This window comes from Netta rufina, assembly GCF_964035555.1.
Source record: "Netta rufina genome assembly, chromosome: 4".
Lineage (NCBI taxonomy): Eukaryota > Metazoa > Chordata > Aves > Anseriformes > Anatidae > Netta > Netta rufina.
The window spans coordinates 1,217,079-1,229,869 of NC_140127.1; the positions used below are offsets into that span (position 1 = coordinate 1,217,079).

General features: G+C 38.0%; 1 protein-coding gene across 2 annotated transcripts in view; it reads left to right on the forward strand.

The window, feature by feature from the left end:
- LOC311208682 (protein transport protein Sec24D-like) overlaps nucleotides 1-12,791 on the forward strand; it is a 54,328-nt gene that overhangs the window by 13,497 nt on the left and 28,040 nt on the right. For both annotated transcript variants that reach the window (XM_084285554.1, XM_084285555.1), the window contains 2 exons: nucleotides 2,823-2,934; nucleotides 4,259-4,386. In XM_084285554.1, the coding sequence (XP_084141680.1) occupies nucleotides 2,823-2,934; nucleotides 4,259-4,386 (240 nt within the window). The remainder of the gene's footprint in view (nucleotides 1-2,822; nucleotides 2,935-4,258; nucleotides 4,387-12,791) is intronic.

The following is a 12,791-nucleotide window of genomic DNA, read 5'->3' on the forward strand; positions in this document are numbered from 1 at the left end:
TTAAGCTTCCTACAGGTTCGGAAGGCTCAGTTAAAGCCTGCCTGAATGTGCACTGGTGGGAAAAAGCCTATTCTTTTTAGAATTGTGTTAGAGGAAAAATAAAACAAGATATGGATTGTCAATCTTTCTTGAATGAAGTAGTCTAATTATTACCCAAAGGAATTCCTTGTGAGATGCAGGCACTATTTAACTTGTGGTTTTTTTTTTTTAATTGGAAACAGCTGATCAATGTGGGGGGGGAAATGTGCTCGTGGGGAAAGCACACTGATGCAGGTTTTGGCGATCAGCTGAACGCATGAAAAGGTCTTTGCAGAGTCAGGATTCTTGAAGCAGGCTATGTTGTAGCTTTGACACAGGACTCTCTACTTACATGCATTAACTACCACACTGTAAGCTTGTCTGGGGGAAGGAATCTCCCATTCCTCTGCTGAAGCAGTACTACTGTGCAGGAAAGTGTGTTTTACTGGGAGGGAGGAAAATCACGTGTGTAAAATCCTGATCCTGTTCAGTAGGGTGTAGCTTTACTTCCTTATATTGGGATTTTCCTTTGTTTTATTCAGTGATGTTTTTACTGAAAAACTGAAAATATATTGGAAAAATGCTGTTTTGGTAACCATTTAGAAGTTAATGTAACAACTGCAATTGCCACCATTGTGGTTTTAAAAAAAAAACCACGACACACACAAAAAACACCTGAAGTGAATTTCTGTATAATTAGCAAATGTAGGTAATAGTGCCCTGAATAGCCTGACCATTCTTAGTGTCTCAGGATGGTGCTTTTTATGTAGGAAGTACAAAATCATCTTGTATAATACACATAGGGGAAGAAAAAGGCATCAGGGGAGCGGGAGGTCTGGCACAAAAGCATGGACTGATGTCTTGTTTAAATTACATACGTAGAATGAACAGCCTTGACTATGACAGTGATGTTAAAATAAGTTAAAAGGTTTGTTTTAGCAGTACAGGGAGGATCAAAACAACATGTTTAAAAGAAACATGATCTGAGTCAATGTCTGCAGAGGGCAAAAAGCTAACTCAGAATGAGGAGTAAGTATGATCATGTGTATTTCTCTTGTTATATTTACACTATACAATTACAGTAGTGTTGCCAGATAAGAAGTAAATTTATGTGTAGCCATTGTTGATTTATATTTTCTTACATATGTTAGAGGTTGATAGTTCTCTGACAACATCTATAAAAAGTAGCATCTGGGCTTTGTCAACAATTATTTCCAAGAACAATGATATATTTAGGTCAGTTAACTGTGGAATACCATGGTGTATTGATCCTTTGCAGAGCTAAGTCTTGAAAGTGGTTTGCTTCCTTCAGCCAGCAGACCTTTGTAGAACAAAGCCTTTTTCCCTTCTAATCCAAGAGTTAGTGATAAGTATACAAGCCAAGCAGGCAGGTAAAAGTAATCAAGCAGAAGGTATAACAAACTCTGAGGAATGTATTCTGTTTTTAAATTGCAATAAAAAAAAACTTTAAGGAGAATGAAAATGTTACAGGCCATAGATTAATTCCAGTGTGTTAGGAAATACGTCTTGGACAATGATCAATAGACTCCATGCTGACTAATTTTGGTTTTCTTTTGTTTGCTTTCCAGCAGAGGCTTCTGAAGTTCCACAGCTATTATTAGAAATTCACGTGCAGTGTAAAGATACAGTTGCATGGGATACCAGCAGCAGTGGCAAAGGCAGTTTCAAAAAATCCCTGCCTCCTTCCTCTTTCTCACAGCTGTTAGAATACACACTAAAATGGGTTACTGAAAATATAGCTCCTTTGAGGATGAGAAGGAATAGTGGTATCGTCTCAGTGATCCAGTTTATGCTGTGGACCAATATACCCTTTTATATAACTTCAGTTGTACCCTGAAAAGTATCAAACTTGAGCATGAGGGACTGTAGAAGTGACAGTATAGACAGTGTACACAAAGGTAATTTATTAAGTAGTAAAGCCAGCTTCATGAGCATTTCATGAAAATAATTCACTAATCTTCAACCAGAATAAACCTGCACATGATTAGAGCTGCTTCACCAGAAGTTTTCTGTGATTGTTCTCCTTCGCTTTTTTTTCCTAGGAGGAAGCTCACAACATGGTAGTATGACTCAGGGAATTAAAACACTGAGTTCCAGGGTTGGCATACTACCTCATGGCCAGACAGGCTTTTCTTGAGGATTGAAATTGCTACCTTCTAAATTGCAGTGCTGAAATGTAGCTCAGCTAGGAAGGTGGTACTCTCCGTAGGTTGTCATTCACTTTTTAACCATCCTGTGCACAGAGCCTAGTGAGGGGGAATTGAGGGCCAACCCTTCCCACTATTGCAATCAGATAAATTACCCACACATTCACTTATGAAGAACAGCATCTGGCACAATTATGGCCATACAAAAGATAACCTGGTATATGTGACATCAGAGTAAAGTGATGCAACCTGTTTGCGCTTAAGTTTGATCTCGGAGCTTGGAAGGCCAGATTCAGTAACAAGGCTTATTCAGTTCACTCTATTCAGTTTGCTGGCTAGACTCTCCTGAAAATGTCTGACTCCAGCAGTCAACATGCTTTGAAGAACTCCCTTGTTCACTGTACATAGGTCTGGTCAACCCCTATGTGTAGTGTTACCTCTGTAGAGATCCAACAGGCAACTGTAGCTGTGAGTTACACTGCTCAGCTGTGTCTGAATAGTTTTAAAGTTCTTAACTATCCTAGAAGTTTGTATGTGATGGGTTTATGGCACCTCTATATAAGGTATAACTCTTTGTGGATGTAACTGAATGCATGGCCAATCTTTCTTACACTGTTCTTGCTTCTTATTCATCAGATTCAAGTAATTGAAAATGACAAAGCTTCTAGGGGAGGACAGATATATGCTACAAACACAAGAGGACAGGTTCCTCCTCTCGTCACTACAGACTGCATAATCCAAGATCAAGGTAACTGTCCTTGTTACTGCTTTGGGGGAAATGAAATAATATGTATGTATGACTAAATTCTCACATTTATCACCTAAAAATGGTGTTTTTTACTCTAAATTGGACATAAAATGGGAAAATTGCTTCCAGGTATGTGTGGGAGGGGGAGCATTGGGGGGAGAACTGAATTCTTAAACTTTTGGTTAATTCCAATGAAAGTCGTGAGATCACTTTGCCCTTATCTTTCCTATCCTTGCTGAAATTTAAAGTAATATGCATAATTGACAGAACTTCTCTTAACGTAATTTTTTGCAACTAAAAGGCCCTCTTCAGATTCTTTTGAATTTTTAAAAGATGGACACTATAAAAAGCACTGACTCTATCATTGTTGTGTTTTAAGATAAGAATTTTGGAAAATGCTATTCAAACCATAGGGACATAGTATGGGCCTGTCTAGTTGGCTTAGTGTTTTCATTTGACTAGTGGACCTCCAGTTGCTTCAGCCTAGACCCTGTAAGTACCATATTCCGTGCTCTTGACAGCAGACTTGATACTTTAATATAGATAAAACTGATGGTATCATTTAGTCCAGCATTAATTGATCAGTGCTTGGATAAGCTATACAAAACATGCAAACACATCAAGATTTTTGGACGTTATCTGAGAATGGGATTATGCAGTTCTAATGAACAAAGAAATTCCTCTCAAGAAACTGAGTTTGTTTGCTTAAAAAAAAAAAAAAAAGAACAGAAGAAGGCAGTTTCTGAACTGCCTTGGACTTCCAGTGCACTTGTCTGCCTTGCAGAACGCAGTTCCTCATTGAGGGAACTGAGCTAAGTGTGCTACAAGAAATGGGGTAGTGATTGTAGCACACTGTATCTTGCAGGATATATGAGCCTGGTCATTTACCACTGGTATCCTACCTTCTGAATTAGGGATAGCTCATTAGCATGGTCTTGGCAGTAAGTATCAGTTTGCTGCATTTTGTTATGTACAATGTTGACATTCTCACTGGGGATTTCATCCATATTATTTCCTTTTAACACTTCAGATATGGATATTTTCAAATAAATCTCTATTGAGATTCTCATTGCAAATAATTGTGCTTTTTTTTTCTTTATACTTTTAAACCTCTGCATTAAACTTGAACAGCAAGAAAAGGTTTGCCTATAGGGGGAGACAGTGGGTTGATAAGAGATGGGCAGAAGCTTCCATGGGAGAACAAAAAGCATGCATTTAACTTAGCATATGCTCTTGTTGTTTTGTTGTTGTTCTCGTTTGTGTTTAGGACAGGCGGATTCCTTTTATCAGTCTTTAACTGTGCATGCTTTTTTGGGTGTTCTAGGCCATGCCAGCCCTCGTTATATCCGATGTACTACCTACTGCTTCCCATCATCTTCAGATATGGCCAAACAGACTCACATCCCACTGGCAGCTGTCATCCAGCCTTTTGCTATTGTTCCACAAAATGAGGTGAGGACTAACAGAATATTAGTCCCATGTGGTTTTGTCTCCTAAATGTTAATGACTTCTTCTCTGGTTGGGTGGGGTGGGAGGGTGTCTTATCTATGATTATGAAAGAGCTAGAGTAGAGAGGTAGCTGCAGAAGGCTATGAGTTGCACTTGGGTCATGATGCAACTTCAAGGGATAAAAATCTTTGAAAAGGTACAAGAGTGGTAACTATGTAATTTGAGCCAGCAGGTTCCTGGTGTTGCCCCAACTATCTCTGCTTTATGCCATGACTGGCAGCTGCCAGAATTACATAGCTATAGGCAAAGACATTAAAAGAGGATAGCCCTGAACAGTATCAACAGAGACCAAATTCATTTTACTACATGAATAGTTACATTCAAAAAATCTTTTTCTATTCTTTACAAAATAAATAAGAAGATTAGGGTATTTTCTACTGGGATGAACTGAGTCATAGAAAGCAGACAAATGTAACTATCCATTTTTGGCAGTTATTTGGAGACACTAACCTAATCATTTTTTTTCCTCACATTACCATCTATGACAGCCCCTCCTATTCCAAGCATAGCTCTAATTCATGTGCAAAATAATTCTGCAGATTGGCAGTGTCCTATGATCTCAGGGTAGTTGTTACACGGGTACACAGTTTCCTGGCATCCCCAGTGGGTTGCATCAGTAGTAGGGATAAAACCAGTTTGCAAGTGCAGCTTGTAACTGCATCATCTGTAGGGCTGTCCTTTCTTGTCCGTAACTTCCTGCCATCTTCATTGTGCAGCTTCTAAATTCTGCAACAAGGGGCTGTAGGCAGCATTTCCTTTTCACATGCAATGCTAATTTACTTTCAGAGCATTGTTTACTGCAAAAAAAGAGTGGGGATCTCTTGCAAGTTATTGTCCTGGTTGTGATTGTGTATTCAGAAACTCCATCATAAAACATGCACAGAAAAGCCTAATTAAAATTGCACAGATTTTCAGTGTTTTTTTTTTTTTGCAGTCTTTGATTTTCTTTAACTTTGTTTTATTGCTTGTAAATTCTTTTTTTCTTTTTTTTAAATAAGTTGGAAAAAAGCAGATGTTGTTTATCTGGATGGATAACTTCTGATCCAACAGACTTTTGTAGTTTGAACTAAGATTTTTATTTTAGCAGGGAAGATAACTACATGGCTGTGAAATGCCTGCAAATGCTTTGTGCAGCTGGTAATATGATTAGGAACAGCTGAGAAACAGACACATCTCAAGTGAACTGTAAGGACTTTAGCAAACCCACACACTATACAAAATCTATTATGATGCATGTCTTTCTGCACTAGTAAAGCTGTATTTGAAAAGCCATGGGCTTCCATGATCATTCAAGTGACTGATAGAATTATATTTATGGAATACTCATAAGACTTACTTGACTGGCATTTTGCTCTCATCACTGCTTATAGCTGAGTATGAATTTGAAATAGTTCATAGGTATATTTGCATGTTCAGTGGTTTGTTGCCATAGAATGTATGTGACTCTCTTTCTATGCCATTACTGTACTAGGTCAGTTAGAAACAATAGGAAAAACTTACCGTGCTTCCAGATAATTTGAGTATACAGCATGGTCTTCAGGTGTCTTGTTCTTCCTTTCTCCGTTCTTGAGTGTGGGTTTTGATTTACTGAGGGCTGTTGTTTGCTCATTTACTTATTTTCTTTCTAAAATTAACACATTCACCATTTTGGTGGATGAATTGTAAGCAGTGGTGTTACATGTTGGTACACGTTGGTGGGTTGTGCACTTGGCTTAGAGTCTCCTGCTGGCTTTACATTTTAACCAACAGAGCAATTTGTTGAACTGTTCTTGCCTGTGCAGGCAGTAGGAGGGAATGCCTGAGAGATTCTTCATCTATAGTAAATGAACATGAGGGTGTAGGAAAAGGTAACTGGGGTCCTAGAGGTGCATGTGTAGTCAAGTCATCACTTTGAGTCAAGTGGAATTTGATCTTTGAGGATTTGTTTCCTTTGACACAAGCGGTGGAGGTAAAAGATCCAGGGATCTTTTTATTAAACTTTTTATTTGGAAGTTCAGTAGTATTTCTCAGAAATATTCCTTCCAGTCTGGAGGCCCAGCCTGGACAAGAATAATTCAGTGTTTGAGCATATCTGAAAGGTAGATTTAATTTTTTTCAGTCACCATGGGTTCTTTTGATGAAAGTGGAGTGTCTACACATACAGACTGGTGTTCTGTCTCCAAAAGTCATTTGGGAATGCTAGCACACATGTACAATGGGAATAAGGGAATAAGATTTTGGGAAGGAAAAAAAATAGGGTCTGAGGAAAGAAATAGGAGACAAGAAATACATAAACTTGAACAGGGGCATTTTTGGAAGATGTGTGCAAAAAATATCCGTATGTCCAGTAAAAAATGGGATACAAGCTATCGCTATGGGAGAAAATAAGAACACAAAGTAAAATCAACACAGTGCTAGGTAAGGGTGTTAAGTGAAAACAACCCATGCATGCCTTTGAATCAGTGCAGTGTTTCAGGAAAAAAAATAATACAGGATTTCTTCCTTAAAAGAGAAGGAACCTTGAAAAATTACAGAAATGTAATGCAATGAGAAGGCAAATGTGGCTTTATATACTGCTAAAAAAGCCCCATGCAATTGAGGCTCTGTGGAGTGGTGGTGTGTCTGAGAAGTTCCATAATACCTAGAAATTCGGAAATTCTGAGTAGAGAGGACACAAGATCAACATAAGAAAGGCATAAAAATATACCAGTAGGCTGCAATATCAGTCCTCAGATCAAGGGAGGAAAGCTGAATTCCTCAACAATTGACTGTTGAGAGTAAGGAAATATCCAGTACAGCTAAGATGCCAGATTGCAGGTGCTCACCTGTAACCTGGTGCAACTGCACCATGAGAACGTTCTCATTTATGGCAGCCATTTATGGAAAACTTAATAGATGTCATACTGATCTTGCTGAAGAAAAGCTCAAGAAGGTGGGTTTGTGTCAGTGGTGGTAAATCACAAGTGAGAGCTAATTTAAGACACAAGTAGAGACTGTTCAGTAGAGATCACTGACTGCTTGTGTTTGATGTCCTAAGAACAGCCAGGTTAGTAACACTTAGTACATGGACACTGAGCTTCAGAAGAGCAGAGAAAGTGAAAATGAGGTTATTCAGAAACTCACCAGAGCTGAAAGAGAGGCAGCCCCTATGGAGGGCACACAGTCTCATGATTACAAATGACAAAAAGCCTTCCACAGCCAATCTAGAAAACTGTGGACTAGTGAACCTTACATGTATGCTATATATCATTAGAAGCTAAGGTCGTTTAAACATTTGTACCTCCTCACCCCTGTCCAGTGTCTTAACAGCTCTAGGTGTTTCTGAATCTTTATCTATACTAAGTCTTCATTTTTTATTTTTCAAAAGTAACAGTTCATTTTCACTCCCCTGATTTGGATGATCCATGAAAAGTATTTGTTTGTTAAAGGTTTTGACAATACAGTATCATTGTTTGACAGAACTTATTTTTAGTCTACCAGTGCTTTAGCAACGGTCTATAAAAATAAACCAGCTCTCACAGTTATCACATGGACAAAGGTCTATGTAAATTTGTTTTGGAGATGCACCAGTGTTTCCAGAGCCTGAATAAACCATGTGATCTTGGTTTAACATTTAATACTGCCTTCTTAAAAAGTTAGTTGAAAAAGTATTTCAAGTTTTATCATCAAATATAAACAACTCCAAAAAAATATAGTTTTAAATATTAAAATATCTAGAGTAACTTTCTTTTTTGTTCCGTAGTAGTTTTGAGTTGTCACTTTCTACAATGTTATTACTTATTTCTTTGTTATTTCTTCATAGAAATAGTCAGTGGTGGGAAATTATTACTTCATGTTTCTACTCAGTAGATTAACAAGTTAAAAAGATAAAACTGGAATGGAATTGCTTCTCAGGAATTCTGGTGTTCATGAGCTGAAAGCCATTTAACCTTTTCAGAAGAATACCGAGATATGATGGTACCCAGTGCAGCTGAGCTGCTTGGAAAGCCATGTTTTTTTACAGGAATGACAGTGCATTTCCTAGGTAGAGCTGTGTAAGTACTGTAAGGTTAGCAAAAACTACAAACTGAGTGAGGTGAGTAACTAGCAGGTGATGCAATGTTACAAAATCTCTCTTCTGTTTCAAGAACAAAGTAACAGTGTGAATTTTCATTTAGATCCCAAGATTGTTCAGTGGGTTTGAAACAAGTCATTCAAATGTTGAATAAATTTGAAGAGTTCAGGGAAATCCCTATACTCTTGTGATCAACTCTGGGATTGGTGGGGACTCAGATTCAGTGGCCAGTAAGAATGGCAAGCAGGCCATACCTGTAGTTTGAAACACATATTTATATAGGCACATGTATTTATTAATAGTTCTGTGCTTGTGCAGAGCTTTGGTTTGAGGGGACTGAGGAACACGTAGATTGTAGGCAGTGCAAAATGACTTAATGGAAATACCTTCCCGATTCATCCTTTCCGTTAGGGATGTGTTAAAAAGCACAGATTGCAGAACAGAAGTGCTCACTGATAGCATCTACCCACCATAAAAAGCTATCACTTTTTTACTTTACCCTTTGATTTGTAGTTAGTTACTTGCAGGAGGATGTTCCCCAATACTGTGTGAAAGACTAACTAATTTTAGGGACTTCTGCTGAGTGATTCTATCAAAAGACTTTTAAAAAGCAAAGTACACTATATCAACTAGGTCATGCTTGTCTGCATACTAGCTGACTCTTGACAGAACTCAATAGATTGTGTCATGACATCCCTCTGCAAGAGCCACATGAACTCTCCCTCTCTTTGTCCTGTTTATTGGCATGTCTTTTTATGTTCTCCTCCGTTGTAATATCTACCAATTTGCTTTCTGTGGAAGTAAGACTTGCTGGTCTTTAGCTCTAGGATTGCCCAGAAGTTCTTTGTAAAATTTCTTTTTATATTGGTGTCATCTTTACTTTTGGGCGCTGAAGCTCATGTAAGCAGTTGGTTTTATGCAGTTCAGCAACTTTGCACTGTCAGTCTTTTTAGATAGGAGTTCCATGATTAGGCAGTAAAATTGTCCTTACTACTAGAAAGATTTTTTAAATAGCAAAAGATGATAGTAAAAAAAACAAAACAAAACAAAAAACAAAACAAAAAAAAAAAACACACCTTTTTGAATGAAAGGCTCTGAAAGAGCTGGACATCTGTTTTGCTCTGCTGTTTGTTTTGAAATATCTAATTGTTTTCAGTGTTGGCTTGTAAATTTGTAATCCTTATATGGGACTTGACATAACTGAGATTCCACTTCGTATTCACCACTAGTGGAAACAAAATGTAAGGGCTTATTGAACGTTTCATGACCTTTTTCCTTTGTGTAAACTACATATGACTCTTTATATTGAAATTATTCAAAATTGTTGTGTTTGTAGACAATACTGAACTTCTCCTTTCCATTGTGGGCAACAAAGCCTTCCTCCTCTCAAATGAGTACTCCACAGCAGAAAGAGCAGCTGTTGACCAGTGACAAGATAATGTTTTGCATCTCCAAATAGTAACTAGGGTATATTGCATTGCGTGCTGTGCAGTTCTCTGGATTGTCAAAGATCCAGCAGTGTCTGAGTTCTGTTGATGTGTTTTGGGTATACTTTCAAAGTAATCTGTGCCTGTTGTCATGTTCTTGTAAAACATGATGAGTGTGAGATCGAACTTAATAGTTAGGATGCATTCTGACTGTGTTGAAAGACTTCTTCACTCTCCAGGAATGGGGAGCTATTGAGCAGTCCGTACAGCAGAGTTTATTGCCTCTGTTTAAACTTCCAGAGACGGAAGTCAGTGGACCAGAAAGAAAGCACATGCACCAGTACTGCCTTGTACATTACAGCTAGGCCAGTTAGCTCAGAGATAGGGCCATGCTACAGGACATTCCGCCATGTTCTTAGGACTGCCTTGGTATTTTTACAACTAATCTGTTGTTGAGCTATTTGGAACAGTCAATCCATGTAGAAACTGTCCAGGTAGCACAAGCTTGTATTCTCAACTCTTCACTGTCTCTCTGCTCTGTTAAATGTGAGCCTAAACGTTACTATTTTCTTCATTTTTCAGATGTTAAAACGTGTTCCAAAGAATCCCTTTAACACCTTCATTTGAGAGGGAACTGTGAAACTCTGGTCTTGTGGTCCTGAGTCTGCTTGGAATCTGGAAAAGAGTTGTTGAACCTTGTTGCTCTTTCAGTACTTTTTTTTTTCTTCCCCTCCTACTGACTAGCTCCGGGTTAATGATTTTTTTTGGATAGTGCTCTGGGGTGCCTGACTATCCCATGCATGGTATAGAGAGTCCAGAACTTACGTACATCTCCAGGTGCCTTACCCTGAAAGCTTTATATCACTTGAGAGGCCTGTGAGCTAGATTTTGCAGTGCCTAATTTAGAGATGCATAAATCCTGCATTAGATAAGGCTTGCTTTATGGAGTACGTCTGGCACTAGTCTGCATTTGGTAGTAAAGCATTTGGAATTGGATTGCTTCCCAAGGCTTCATCTTCTAGGAGAAAGTTTTTGATAGCGTATTGGGCTGTAACTACACAGTGTAACAAGAAAGAATGTAGAGCTAAAGTTAGCAAAGATTTTGGCAGCATAGCATTTCCTAATTCGAGTAAATTTCCTTATTTTTTCCGATTTTTGTTTCTAGTGTAACCTTTTAAAATACTCTTCATACTTCTTTATTGTGTTGTTCCATGCATCATTGTTGTTACAGTAAGGACTTACTGTCCCCATCTCTTTCAGAATTGACTTGGAAAATTGACATTCATATATACCTTATTCATATTCTAATCAGAATTCCTGATTAATTTGTGCAGTCTTGAAAGGTTAGACTGGGAAAAGTGCATTTCTAAAGATTTAGGTTACGGCGATGTAATTAGTTTCTGATAAGTTGGAAACTGTCTGTTCTTCAGAATGGTCATGGCAGAAGAAAAGCCTGACTAAGCACCAGTAAATATCGAGGGGAAAGAGGGAATTAAAAAATAATAACAGCCACTTAATAGTTTCACCAACAAAAATTATACTCATGTAAAAAAAAAAATAATAATAATAATTGGCTGTTGCTAGATACATCTGTAACTCAAAATAACTCCTCGAATGCCACTTGACATTCTGTGGGTGCATTTTCCTCTGTTTTCCTCTTAGGCTGCATGTTGCTCTTCTGAAATTGCGTTTGTCTCCTCTTACTCACTGGCCAAAGTTGACCATAGCAACAGCAGTAAATCCAACATTGTAAGACTTTGGGAGCTCTAACATTGAGTCTGCAGGGATGTTACTCAGTTACCTTGGAAAACTTCACAGAGTGGGCACTCCCTGGTATTTAGTTAGTTCAGGATGAAAAGCTTTATTTTGCTTTTTAAACCGAAGCTATTCTTACATGTTCAGTTTATACATATTTTTATTTATTTGTTCAGTAGTGCAGAATCATACTCTGAATGGAACAATGTATGTAATTTGAAAGGGGAAAGATATTTGTATTAAATTGAGTAGAAAGCTGATGTTGTTTGATTGTATTTATTTTTATTATTTTAATGTTTAGATTTATTCTTGATATCAAACAGTTATTTGGATGTATGGACATGCTGCATCTCAAGTGAAGTTCAGGAGCATGAGGCTATATCTGGGGCCTAATCATAATAGCAGGCTCTAATGCTGTCCTGTAGGAAAATAGGGGAGACTAAGCCTTCTATGTATGTCCCTTTATTCTGTGAGAAGGGATCCTTCTCTGCTTGTAGGACAGGAAATATATGTGTAGGAGGGGCTGCTTTTTTAGTGTGTGTGTGTTTAACAGAAGGAGGTAATCCGTGCTTGTTAAATAGATACAAAGATGATCTCCTCAGCCCTAGAGTACAGGAGCAATAGTACAGGTTTTTGTACTTCTGAGGACCGCTTAGCTCATAGCTCTTTGCACAGCCCTTACTTGTGATGTTCAGCATTAGCTTAATCTTTAAAAGAGAGGAGTGTAGCTGCATACACTCTTACTGTTGGGAGATCCTGGAGACTGTCTGAAGCATCCAGCTATCATAGCAGTGAAAGTATCCATGGAAGGGAGACTCAGAATATAAGTACTCCTACCTGATCTGGTATTTTTAAAATAACAGCTAGTTTTGCTACTGACCTTCAAATCTAAGCTTCTGTATCATGGAAAGGACTTAAAAAGGATACTAAACTCACCCCAAATATCTTCGCTTCAGAGGTTAAGATATCCTGGGTTGTTTTTTTTTTTTTCACATAATAACAATTCTCCTTATTCTAAGTATTGCTCTAATAGAGGCAAGTGACCAGCTAGAGTTGGCTTGATTATAGCATGACACTTCAGGTATTCTCACTTCTTTCTGATTTCGGTGGAAGTAAATTAACTAGCCCTAGAG